This window comes from Pongo pygmaeus, chromosome 18 (genome assembly GCF_028885625.2).
Source record: "Pongo pygmaeus isolate AG05252 chromosome 18, NHGRI_mPonPyg2-v2.0_pri, whole genome shotgun sequence".
In the NCBI taxonomy this organism is placed as follows: Eukaryota; Metazoa; Chordata; class Mammalia; order Primates; family Hominidae; genus Pongo; species Pongo pygmaeus.
In genome coordinates this window covers 30,643,803-30,657,492 of record NC_072391.2, presented here as the reverse complement: position 1 = coordinate 30,657,492, position 13,690 = coordinate 30,643,803, and the positions used below count along the sequence as shown (strand labels likewise).

Here is a 13,690-nt window from a genome sequence, read left to right as displayed (position 1 = left end):
GCATTACTAACATAAGCTACAAAGATGGTTGGTCCTTAAACACATTATTCTAAGTGAAAGAAGGTAGTCACAAAATATTATTATATGATTGTATTGTATGATTATATAATTCCATTTAAATGAAATGGTATTTCATATCTTGTCTGATCATATTGAGTGTATTCTATGATTCCATTTATATGAATCATACAATATTGTATGATTCTATTTACGTGAAATGACCAGACTAGGTGAATCTATAGAGACAGAAAATAGATGAGCTCTTTCCTAGGGTTGGAAGGGTTGCAGGAAATGAGTGACTGATAATAGGTACAGCTTTCTTTTCAGGGTGATGAAAATGTTTTAAAATTGATTGTGGTGATGGTCACACAGCCTTGTGAATATGCTAACAGTATACTAAAAACCATTGACTTGTACACTTTATTTTATTTATTTATTTTTATTATTTATTTATTTTGAGCCTGAGTCTCACTCTGTCACCCAGGCTGAAGTGAAGTAGGGTGATCTCGGCTCACTGCAACCTCCACCTCCTGGGTTCAAGTGATCCTCCTGCCTCAGCCTCCTGAGTAGCTGGGACTACAGGCGGGTGCCACCACGCCCAGCTAATTTTTGTATTTTTAGTAGAGACAGGGTTTCACCATGTTGGCCAGGCTTGTCTCGAACTCCTGATCTTAAGTGATCCACCTCCCTTGGTCTCCCAAAATGTTGGGATTACAGGGGTGAGCTGCCATGCCCAGCCAAATTGTATACTTTAAATGTATGAATTGCATAGCATGTGAATTATATCTCAATAAAATTATTAAAGAAAAGGGAAAATGTCTAGCACATAAATCTTAAATATTATTGAGGTGCCCAGTTGGTGGTAAGAGCTGGGAGCCTGCTGCAGGAGGGCTGGCATCTTTCTTAGGCTCAAGAGGCACAGAGTGGAGGGCCCAGAATACTTCTATAAAAGTCTTGGGCCCATGAAAATGTTTTAGGGCCATGAAAATTCTACGGGCCTCTGAAAATGTTTTAGGGCCGGGCGTGGTGGATCATGCTTCTAATCCCAGCACTTTGGGAGACTGACGCGGGAGAATTGCATGAGCTCAGGAGTTTGAGACCAGCCTGGGTGACAGAGTGAGATCCCATCTCTACAAAAAATAAAAAAACTAGCCAGATGTGGTGGTATGTGCCTGTGGTCTCAGCTACTCAGGAGGCTGAGGCAGGAGGATCACTTGAACCCAGGAGTTCAAGGCTACAGTGAGCTATGATTGAGCCACTGCACTCCAGCCTGGGCAACAGGGCAAGACCTTATCTCTAAAAATAAAAACAAATAAACAAAAAAAGAAAAAAATTAATTTATTTTAAAATCAGAAGAAAATATAAACTTCTAGGTGAAGAAAATGCTTAATACTTAATATATTCATCTTTATGCTAATGTGGTTGTAAAATAGAATTCTTATTATTATGTTTTGAAGTTTAAGAAGGGCCCCTAATAGGCAAAAATGTGCAAGGCCCACCAACATTTTAATGTGGCCTCGGGTGTTGGTCTGAATTTGGCCATTACATCTCCTCCATTCCAGCAATATAGCATGACAGAAAGTTTAAAACAATTCCCTCAAAATCCATCCACTCCAGCACAACACTTATATTACATTATATTATATTATATTACATTTTTTTGAGATGGAGTCTCACCCTGTCATCCAGGTTGGACTGCAGTGGTGCGATCTCCACTCACTGCAACCTCCACCTACCAGATTCAAGCGATTCTCCTGCCTCAGCCTCCCAAGTAGCTGGGATTACAGGCATATGCCAACACACCCAGCTAATTTTTGTATTTTTATCAGAGATGGGGTTTCTTCGTGTTGGCCAGGCTGGTCTCGAACTCCTGGGCTCAAGTGATCCTCCTGCTTCAGCCTCCGAAAGTGCTGAGATTATAGGCATGAGCCACCGTGCCTGACCAACACTTTTTAATTTTAATCCTCCCTTCTAGTTCTTGGCTGTCAGCAAACATCTCTTTCAGTGGGCTATAATCTCAGCACCTCTAATGAGCTGTGTGGCCCGCGATGGTCCCTCAGCTGCCCTGGGCCTTATTGTCTTTGTCTGTAATGGAAGGTGTGAGTCCTGCATCTCAGTACAGAGCACAGGGCGGGGGCAGGGGAAGCCAGAACGCTGGAACCACAGAGCAGGGTTCACCCATCTGTGGCCTCGTGATTCTTTGTAAGGAGTGACATAAATAAGAGAGGAAGCACCTCCTTGGCTCAACACTTAAGACCCTTTGTGATCTGACCCCTTCCTTCCTTCTCAGACTCATCTCCCACCGCTGCCTCCATCTCTGCCTTTGCATTGATATGGAGCTGGCAGGAGGTTCAGGAGGCCAAAGGGGCTTCAAGAGACCTTATCAGAGAACTTAGGAAGCTCCAAGCAGACAAATGAGTTGAGAATGCTGAAAGCTTCTAGATCGTTTTGACTCTTCAACCCACATTGGTTCCAATCTGTCTCTTTGCTGGGATCAGCAGTAACATCCTGAAGCCAGGGGTTGCAAACTCACCCTAGAGTTTATCCAATCTAGCGTCACAGGTGCCATCTCGGTGGTTTAGGTGAGGCTGGGGGCAGAGCAGTAGTGAGTGGTGGGGACTGTGGCAAACCAGAGAGCTTGCAGGTGCCTTATCTAAAGGAGGCACAGCTGCCCGGCCCCATGTGATTGTTGCTGTGTGGGATTGTGGGCTCAGCACAGCTGGATCTTCTGATTCTTTAAGAGAAAATTACAAATCTGAATTTGTAGGTAGCAATTTACCTATTTTTATGATACCGTGTGGGTCAAAGTTGTGAGCATAGGTCCAGCGTGCACCCCCTCTCTTTGTGAGAAAAGTCTAGAGGTTGGGCCATGATTTGCTCAGTGCTGCATCCTTGGTGGCCAGGACTGTGTCCCCGGCATCAGGGAGGCCTGGGAGGAAAGACTGAAGAGGGGAAGCTTCTTGTAGACATAAGATTTCAGCGGCATTCATTCATTTATTCATTCATTTGCTCGTGTATTCATTCTCTTGCTCATTTGTTCACATATTCCTTCAATGTTGTTTGTTTGTTTCTTTTTTCCTAGATGGGGTCTTGCTCTGTTGCCCAGGCTGGAGTACAGCTTACTGCAGCCTCAACATCCTGGGCTCAAGTGATACTCCTGCCTCAGCCTCTCCAGTAGCTGGGACTACAGTCCCGTGCCACCACATCTGGCTAATTTTAAAATTTTTTGTAGAAATGGGGTCTTGCTTTCTTGCTCAGGCTGGTTGGAAAATATTTATTAAGCAGTCACTGTACACTAGGTTCTGTCGTAGCTGTTAGGAATCCATCCAGAAGGGAGATGGAGAGTGTCAGGGGAGGGACATTTGGAATTTTAGATAGATTAAATGGAAAGGCCTCCTTAGGAAAATAACATTTGAGAAAAATGACAAGGGAGAGGAGGAGTAAACCACTCAGGTATGCGAGTGAACAGTGCTGCAGGCAGCAGAGGCAGCCAGTGCAAAGGCCCTGAGGCAGGAGAATGCCCGACACGTTCAAAGATCAGCAAGGAGACCAAAATGACAGGAGTGGAGTGAGCGAGGGGGAAGACAGGAGGGAAAGAGGTCAGGGAGGTGATGGAGAGACAGATCACAGAGGGTCTTGCAAGCCACAGCGAGGACTTAGGCTCTGACTTGGGGTGAGTTGGGAATGCTGGGAGGGTTCTGAGCAGAGAAGGGACATAATCTGTTTTAGGTTATACCAGGATACTTCTGGTCACTGTGAGGATGGGGCAGCAACAGAGAGACCAGTGCAGAGGCTACTGCAGTGATCCCGGTGGGAACTGATGGTGGCTGGACCAGCGGAGGTGGCGAGAAGTGGCTGGATGCTAGATGCATTGGGAAGCTAGAGCCACAAATGAGATAAAGATGGCACCAGGGTTTTGGCCTGAGCACTTGGGGATGGAGGTGCCATTTACTAGCTGGGGATGCAGTGAAGACTTGGTCCCTGTCCTCACAGAGCTTGCAGCTTGTTGGGGGAAATAGACATTACTGTGTGTGTAAGCAGAGTCCGGTGTGAGCTTCTTCTATTTGTAAGAAAGGGTCTGGAAGAAGTAGAAAGTTCAGAAGAAGAAAAAGAAATTTTTAGGTGAAGAAAATGTTTAATACTTAATAGTAATATTGTATATTCGTCTCTATACCAATGTGACTGTAAAACATAATTTTAAAATTATTTTAAAATTAAATTAAATTAAATTTTATTTAAATTAAAAATTTTTGGCTGGGTACAGTGGCTCATACCTGTAATCCCAGCATTTTGGGAGGCTGAGGCAGATCACTTGAGGTCAGGAGTTCGAGACCAGCCTGGACAACATGGAGAAACCCCATCTCTACTAAAAATACAAAAATTGGCTGGGCGTGATGGTGGGTGCCTGTAATTCCAGCTACTCGGGGGGCTGAGGCAGGAGAATTGCTTCAACCCAGGAGGCGGAGGTTGCAGTGAGCCGAGATTACACCACTGTACTCCAGCCTGGGCGACAGAGTGAGACTTTGTCTCAAATAGAATAAAACAAAATAAAATATTTAATTTTTGTGGGTACATAGTAGGTGTATATATTTATGGGGTACATGAGATGTTTTGACACAGGCAAACAATTCAACTATACTCTTTTAGTTATTTAAAAATATACAGTTAAGTTATTATTGACTACAGTCACCCTGTTGTGCTAGCAAATAGTAGGTCTTATTCATTCTTTCTAACTATTTTTTGTACCTATTAAGCATCCCCACTGCTCCCCACCGAATCCCCTACTACCCTTCCCAGCCTCTGGTAACCATCCTTCTACTCTCTATGTCCATGAATTCAATTTATTTGTTTTTTAGATCCCACAAATAAGTAAGAACACGCAAAGTTTGTCTTTCTGTGCCTGGCTTATTTCACTTAACATAATGACTTCTGGTTCCATCCATGTGGTTGCAAATGACAGCATCTCATTCTTTTTTATGGCTGAATAGTACTTCATTGTGTATATGTACCACATTTTCTTTATCCATTCATCTGTTGATGGTTAGGATGCTTCCAAATCTTGGATAGTGCTACTATCCACAATTGATAAATACAATTGTGCTATCCACGATTTATCAATCGTGGATATTTTTAATTTATCAATTAAAAATACAATTTTTAATTAATTATTTAATTAATTTTTATTTAGGAAGGGGCTCATCAAGGCAAAATGACCCAAGGCCTACCAATGCCTCAATGTGGCTGTGGATGCTGATCCGCACTTTTTTTTTTTTTTTTTGAGACAGAGTCTCCCTCTGTCGCCCAGGCTGGAGTGCAGTGGTGCGATCTTTGCTCACCTCTGCCTCCCAGGTTCAAGTGATTCTCCTGCCTCAGCCTCCCGAGTAGCTGGGACCACAGGTGCGCGCCACCACACCCAGCTAATTTTTGTATTTTTAGTAGAGATGGGGTTTCATCATGTTGGCCAGGATGGTCTCCATCTCTTGACCTCGTGATCTGCCCACCTCGGTCTCCCAAAGTATGATCTGCACATTGAATTTCCCTCCCTCTAGCCTTTGAGGAAACAATGTAACATTAAAAAAAGTATAAAGCAATTCATTCAAAATCCATCCACTCTAACACACCACTTTTTTTCTTTCTTTTAAATCCTCCCTTCCAGTTCTTGGCGGTCAGCACACTCTCTTTCAGTGAGTTATCATCTCAGTGCCACTAACTTGCACCTGAGACTCACACATGCAAAGGCAGACTCAGGATGGTGGCCGCGCCCCATAGAAATCCAAGGTGCTGTGAGAGTTACAACAGCGGGAGTGTGTTCCAGGCGGGGAACAGCATGTGCAAAGCCACGGTGGGAGGCTGCACAGGGGTGTACCAGGAACGGGGGTAGAGGGAGAGGGCAGTGGGTGGACAGGCCAGTCAAGGCCTCTTCTGGGTCCACATATGGGAATTTGAACTTTCTCCTTTGGGAAGTCATCGAAGAGTTTCAAACAGGAGCAAGCTGTGTGTGCAGGTGTGTTGGATGTGATCAGAGCTGTGTTTTGAAATGATCCCTCCAGCTGCAGCGTGGAGAATGAATTGGAGAGGGGCAAGAGTGGAGGCCTGGGGAGGCCAGTGAGGAGGAGCGTGGATTCCGGGGGGAGGCTGTGGAAAGGGACCCAGTTGCTATCACGGAGGTGGAAGCAGTGGGCCTGGATGGATGGGGTCAGGAGGTGGGAGAGTTGGCAGTTTCGCCATCCGCACTCCTGGGATGTTGGGCTTCTAGGAATCAAGGTTGGAGAAAGATGTCACTGGGCTTGGGTCAGACACTGGCTTGCTCCAGGGCTCATGGGACGGGGGCAGGCAAACCTCGGAAGCCCACGTGTCCTTTCACATTCTGAAAATGCTTCTCTTCTTTTCAAAGGTGAAAAATGTCGCAGCTTTATTGACCTGGCCCCGGCGTCGGAGAAAGGTGAGTGTGGCCCCAGCTCAGCTGTGGCAGTTCCGCCCTCTCTGGGGACATCTTTCCTGCCTTGGTGGCTCCCCAAAGCCCTGCGATAGCGTCTTCTTCAGCATCCCTGGGCAACAGGGCCCTGGAAGCCAGACACCCTGTTGCAAAGCCCTGAGTTTCTTGAGCTCTCAGTAGAGTGGGAGAGGCTGGTGGATGGGGACTGTCTGCCCTCCCTGTCTGACAGAGTAGTCCTGAGGGTCACCACCCTTCCATTCTCTCCAGTGCATGCTGGGACTGTGGGAGGGATGATGGGGGTGTGGACATTTGGTTCAGGCAAGACCGGTGTTGGGGTTTGCCTCCAGCTGTAGGATTTGACCTTGGGGGAGGGAAGCCAGGTGCCTGGCCTTTGTCATCTCACAGGTGTGGGGAGGGCCAGTCTGATTGGATGCTGCCATCCAGAGAGGGCTCACTGGTGTTCAGAGCCCGACAGCAGAGGCTCTGAGCCCACAGAGATGTTCAGAGCTGTGCAAGGCAGTGACTGGATTATCAGGAGCAGGGCACAGCTTGAGTAGGGGGACAGCAGTCAGGATTAGGTTTAGCTGCAAGTAATAGTGACCCTAAATAACTGAATTCAATGGAGAAATTTATCTCCTTTATAAAAGTTTGAAAGTAGGCAATCCAAAGTGGCTCTGCTCCATGAAGTCCTCAGGATCCTGGCCCCTGCCACCCTCTCTGTTGTCCCACTGCCTTTTTCTTCATGGTCTAAGATGGCTGCCAGAGCACCAGCTATTGCATCTGCATTCCAGGCAGCAGGACGCAGGAAGGGCAAACTCTAAGGTTCCCAGAAGTTATCCCACAACACCTGCATATATCTCCTTGACCAGAACTAATCACATGGTCACACCCAGCTGGAAGGGAGGCTGGGAAATGTGGTCTTTATCCTGGGCAATGCTGTGCCTAGCTGAAAGTCAGGGATTTTGTTACTACTGAAGAACAAGAGAATGGGCACAGGAGGAGAGCCTGCCACAGGGACACGGGGGAGTGTGGCTGCCTCCTCACCTACCTACCCTCTGCCACCCAGGAGATAGGCTGCCAAGAGTGAAACAGGTATGCATGTCTCTTCAGATAGCCTGGAGATTAAGAGAGGGCTCTGGGCTTGGGAGTCAGGGGAGGGGAAACTGAGGAAGAAGGGCATCATGTGTCCTGGAAGCTGGTGACATTCTGTTTTGCAGACACCATCTTTTTGGAGCACTCCAGTCAAGTGGCAGCTGGTGAAGTTGAGGGGTAAGAGACAGGGAACCCACTGGGCCCTCAGTTTCCAGAAAGTGACAAGGACTCCCTACCCCCCAGCAGCCTCTTGGCAGTCAGGACCGCCTCCTCCATTTCTTTGATGTCCCCATGCCTGTGTCCTGTTTAATTGCTACATGTAGTCATCTCCAAAACATTTGTCTGGGCGGCTCAAGCCACAGCTTCCAAATTGAGATCACTGGGAAACACAATAATATGACCACTGCACAGCTGATATTTGTTGAACTGTTACCATATGCCGGATACGGTGCCAAGCACGTTGCAAGCATCAACTGAGAAACCTCCCCACAACCCCATGAGGAAGGGGCTGTCATTCTCACTCCCACCTGACAGATGAGGAAACCAAGGCTTAGAGAGATGAAGTCACTTAGGTCTCACACCTCATGAGGGGCAGAGCTGGGTGAAATCCAGGCCTGTCCTTCACACCTCTCCACCGTCTGCAGCCCTCTGGGATGTGCATCCCACAATTCCCAAGGCCTTGGAGCTCCTGGGTCAACTTTGCTCCAAATCTGGCTTCCAGAAAGCAGGGCCTGTGTATGTGCACATGCATGTGTGTGTGTGTCCCGGGTGAGGGTGAGTGTGCATGTGCACGAGCGGCTGCTGCTACGTGTGTGCATGCATGCATGCCTGTGGATGAGCCGGGTGAGCAAGTGTGAACGTGGACATGGAGGCGTGTACACATGCGTGCACATGTAAGTGCAGGTGCCTTGTGTGCCCATGTGTGCATAAGCACAGGTGCGTTCTACGGTGAGCACATACAGGTTGTGTGCCCATGTGAGTGTATGTGTGAATGTGAGTATGTGTGTGTGTGCATGTCTGTGTACAGTGGCAGGTGGGTGGCCTGTGAGTGTATGTGTGAATGTGAGTATGTGTGTGTGCGCATGTCTGTGTACAGTGGCAGGTGGGTGGCCTGTGCCCCTCCAGAAGGCATCAGGCCTTTATTTTGCTTCTTTTACAAGAGCCCCAAAGAGGTTGTACCTTTGTGTTTTACTGGCCTTGTGATTTTACTTTTAGGGCTTGGCAGCCACGCCGAGAACCTTCTGACTGTGTATATAAAAATGTTTACAAGGAGGCTGAGTGGGCTGGCTTTGCCACTGAGGTGCTGAATGATTTTCACGTACTCGCTGTCTCTCAAACACTGTAGCTCTTGCTTGAAGTCGGCAGGGTTTGGTCCAAGGCAGCCCGTGTGGCATCTCCCCATGTATACGGGCCCAGCCCTTCCAGTAGACACCGGCAGTAACGTGGCACCCTCAGACCCATCCATTTTCTCCCCACCACATTCAGCTTCTCCATTTCACAGAGTAACCTGAGGGCAGAGAGACAAGGGACTTGTTCCCAGCCACAGTGGGAGTGCAGGGTTGGATGTCCACACTCAGCTGTGTTCTCACCCAAGGAATACTCTTTCCCTATGTTATGGCTCCTGCACCGGCTCCCTCTGGGACCTCCCTCCTGGTATCTTTCTGGTCCTCCTCCACGTACGATAATCATGACACTGGCACTAACTGGCTTTCACATGGTACTTACTGTGTGCCAGGTGCTATGCTGAGAGCTTGGCACACGTTGGCTCCTGTAATCCCTGTTTTACAGGTGAGGAAACTGAGGCACAGAGCGACCACACAGCTGGAAAATGGGGGAACTGGGATTTGAACCTGAACAGTCTGGCTCTTAAATATCTGGTTCTCCTGCTGAAAAGCTTAGGGCTTCTGAGGGGATATCTGTACCCCCTTTATCAGCTGAGGTCGGATGAGTGCTTCCCTTGTGCCTCCAGCTCCTTCCCACCTGGAAAACCTGCGGCACGATTTCAAGATTTCCAGGCCCTTCTCAAATGCCACTTCCCCGTTCCCATTTTCTCCAATCCCTCTTGTCCCCTGCTCACCTACCCGCTGCCTCCTGGCAAAATATTTGTCCGTCATCAGTTTCTTACCGTAGCATCACACATTTTTCTTCATTTGCCTGACTATTCTAGTTTTGTGTTTTACATGGGAAATGTCTTTTTTGTTTTATGCTAGCCTAAGCCATAACCATTTTTTATCTGGATTCCTGCCACAATCTTGTAAGTGGTTACCTCCTTTCATTCTTGCCCCCTGATTTGCTTGGTATCCCGAATGATCTGTATGTTATATTTTGAGATGGGGTCTTGCTCTGTTGCCCAATCTGTAGTGCAGTGGTGCGATCATAGCTCACTGCAGCCTTGAACTCTTGGGCTCAAGCAATCCTCCGCCTCAGCCTCCCGAGTAGCTGGGACTACAGGTGCGCGCTACCACACCCCATGCCTGGTGCCCAAATGGTCATTTTTTCTTTCTTTCTTCCTTTCTCCCTTCCTCCCTTCCGCCCTTTTGCCCTTTCTTTCTCTTTCTCTCTTTCTTTCTCTCTTCTTCTCTTCTCTTCTCTCCCTTCCCTCCTCCTCCCTCCCCCTCCCTTCCCTTCCCTTCCTTTCCCCTCCCCCTCCCCCCTCCCCTTCCCTCCCCTTCCCTCCCCTTCCCTCCCCTTCCCTTCCCGTCTCATCCTGTCTCGTCTTGTCTTGTCTCTTCTCTTCTTTTCTTGACACAGTTTCACTCTGTTGCCCAGGCTGGAGTGCAGTGGCACGATCTTGGCTCACTGCAACCTCCGCCTCCTGGGTTCAAGCCATTCTCCTGCCTCAGCCTCCCGAGTAGCTGGGGTTACAGGCATGTGCCACCATGCCTGGCTAATTTTTTTTTTTTGTATTATTAGTAGAGACGGGGTTTCATCATGTTGCCCAGGCTGGTCTCAAACTCCTGGACTCAAGTGATCCTCCCACATCAGCCTCCCAAAGTGTTGGGATTACAGGCATGAGTCACTGTGCCTGGTCAAGTGAACCCCTATCCTGAAGCTACCTAGGAAACCCCAACCAACAGCCAGTTCATTAGCACACGTAAGACACTCTCATCACTCCAGAGGTTTCAAGGGTTTTAGTAGCTGTTTGCCAGGAGCCATGAGACCAAATATATGGTTTTTATTATATCACAGTGTCATGATTATACACACTTGTTATAGAAATTTTAACAACCCCGGCCGGGTGTGGTGGCTCTTGCCTGTAATCCCAGCACTTTGGGAGGCTGAGGTGGGCAGATCACCTAGGGTCAGAAGTTTGAGACCAGCCTGGCCAACATGGTGAAACCCTGTCTCTACTAAATATACAAAAATTAACTGGGCATGGTGGCGCACACCTGTAATCCCAGCTACTTGGGAGGCTGAGGCAGGAGAATGGCTTAAACTGGGAGGTGGAGGTTACAGTGAGCCAAGATCGTGCCACTGCACTCCAGCCTGGGCAAAGAGCAAGACTCTGTCTCAAAAAAAAGAAAAAGAAATTTTGATAACCCCAAGTGTGTAAATTACAGATGAAAGTCTCTTATAAACCCACCCTTGGGTATTTCATATGAATGGTTTGGTTTATCAGTTCTTGAAAAAAAATGTATACATACACACACGTATGTACATACATATATTTGATATATAAAATCATGGTTTGCTTTTCATGTCAGTACATAGAACTTGTCCTTATCTTGAAACAGGTGTAGGATATTCTATCGCATGGTGACATAGTGACTGATATAGGTTTTTTTTTTTTTTTTTTTTGAGATGGAGTCTCATTCTTGTCTCTTGTTGCCCAGGCTGGAATACAGTGGCATGATCTCGGCTCACTGCAACCTCCACCTCCCAGGTTCAAGCAATTCTCCTACCTCAGCCTTCCGAGTAGCTGGGATTACAGGCACCTACCACCATGCCCGGCTAATTTTTGTATTTTTAATACAGACACGGTTTCACCAAGTTGGTCAGGTTGGTCTCAAACTCCTGACCTCAGGTGGGCCTGCCTGCCTCAGTCTCCCAAAGTGCTGGGATTACAGGAGTGAGCCACCGTGCCTGGCCTGTGACTGATATAGTTTGAATGTGTGTCCTCTCTACATCTCATTTTGAAATGTGACCTTCAGTGCTGGAAGTGGGGCCCAGTGGGAAGTGTTTGAGTCATGGAGGTGGATCCCTCGTGAATGACTTGGTGCCTTCCCCTTGGTAATGAGTGAATTCTCACCGCATTAGTTCACACTGGAGCTGGTTATTTAAAAGAGCCTGGCACCTCCTCTCCTCTCTTTCTCACTCTCTCTCTTGCCACGTGACATGCCTGCTCCCTCTCCATCTTCCACCATGAGTAAAAGCTTCCTGAAGCCTCACCAGAAGCCAAGCAGACACTGGCGCCATGCTTGTACAGCCTGCAGAACTGTGAGCCAAATAAACCTCTTCTTTGTAAATTACCCAGCCTCAGGTATTTATAGCAGTGCAACATGGACTATCATGTATATTGACATGTGTTTAAACCAGGCTCTCTAGCTGAACTGCACTTGAGTGCTCTGAATAACAGTGACTTGTGCACATCTCTCTGTCCCCTAGAAGCCCAGGGCCCTCGGTGGGTAGCATAATTTCTTATTTACCTCTGGGTCTCCAAGTCTTAGCCCAGCACTGGAGTACCACTGGCAAGACAGTATAAACAGTATAACAAAGGTCTGCACAGTAGATTGTGCCAGGCAGAGAAGAAGAAAGTGATCAAAGATGCCTGAGCAACTTAAGATGAAATGTACAAACGCAGATCAACAGCAATGCCTCCATGTTATGAACTTTTGTATTTTTTATTTTTTGGTGGAGTCCTGCTCTGTCACCCAGGCTGGAGTGCAGTGGCATGATCTCGGCTCACTGCAAACTCTGCCTCCTGGGTTCAAGCGATTCTCGTGACTCAGCCTCCCGAGTAGCTGGGACTGCAGGCGTGTGCCACCACATCCTGCTATTTTGTATTTTTAGTAGAGACTGGGTTTCGTCATGTTAGCCAGGCTGATCTTGACCTCCTGACCTCAGGTGATCCAACCGCCTTGGCCTCCCAATGTGCTGGGATTACAGGCATGAGCCACCGCACCCAGTTGATGTTGTGAACTTGATACTGAACATGCAGAGAAAAGTTTCTCCTGCTTCCTTGTCTTCCTCCTCAAGGCTTCCTTTGTCTCTCAGAACCTCAATCATTTATTCACTAGGGCAAAAGTCTCCTACCAAATAATTGTGACCCACAGGATAATCTTAAAACCTGGTGCATTGGCCAGTGAGACTGACAATAATGTTATGTAATGAGCTATCACACAACTCTCAGTGGCATTCACACAACTCAGTGGCATTCACACAGTTTTTTTTTCTCACATGCCTGTGGGTTTTCTTGAGTTTAGCTCATGTCAGAAGGCTTGGTTCCAGGATATAGGCTGGGCTCAATCTGCCCCACTTGTGTCTGTTCAGGTAGAGGGGATAGTAGGTGCTTGGTGGAGATTTTTTCATGGTAATGACAGAAATGCAAGATGGGGAGCCAACTGCACAAGCACATTTTAAACCTTGTTTGGATCCTATCCACCAACATCCCATTGGCCACAGCCAGTCCCATGGCCAAGTCCAACGTCAATGGGGCAAGAAGTATACTGCTCACATGGAGGAATGGGTGGGGTGTTTGGAGTGAATGTTTGCTGATCAATAATTTAAGTGACCACACCCGGACCTGACTATAGGTCTCAAGGATGGGTGGCAGCTGGAACCAGCCTGGCTGGATTTCTGGTCATGAGTGTGAGACTCATTAATTTGCTTGTCAAGGTCTCCTCTGGTCATTGTCAGGATCTTTATTTCTCCCAAAGTGACCTAAATATTTGAATATTTATCTATAACCTGGTTAGCATCAGGCTGCTAAATGGTCTATTATTTCTTCCTGTTCTGAGATTGAAGAACTATTTTATGTGCACAGCCTTTGGCCAACTTTCTGGTTAAAAATAGATAACTATTAACTGTCGTGAAACCTTCCAGATTAACCAACTATCATTAAACTTTCTAGATTAACCAACTATCATTAAACTTTCTAGTTTCAAAAGAAAACTGTTCATCCTTTTTGCAAATTATTGGCAAATGTGTAAATGTTCTCTCAAT

General features: G+C 47.2%; 1 protein-coding gene across 2 annotated transcripts in view; it reads left to right on the top strand.

Annotated features, from left to right (window-relative positions):
• GSG1L (GSG1 like) overlaps positions 1-13,690 on the top strand; it is a 279,380-nt gene that overhangs the window by 94,706 nt on the left and 170,984 nt on the right. For both annotated transcript variants that reach the window (XM_054452720.2, XM_054452719.2), the window contains exon 2: positions 6,395-6,442. In XM_054452720.2, coding sequence (XP_054308695.1) covers positions 6,395-6,442 — 48 coding nt within the window. The remainder of the gene's footprint in view (positions 1-6,394; positions 6,443-13,690) is intronic.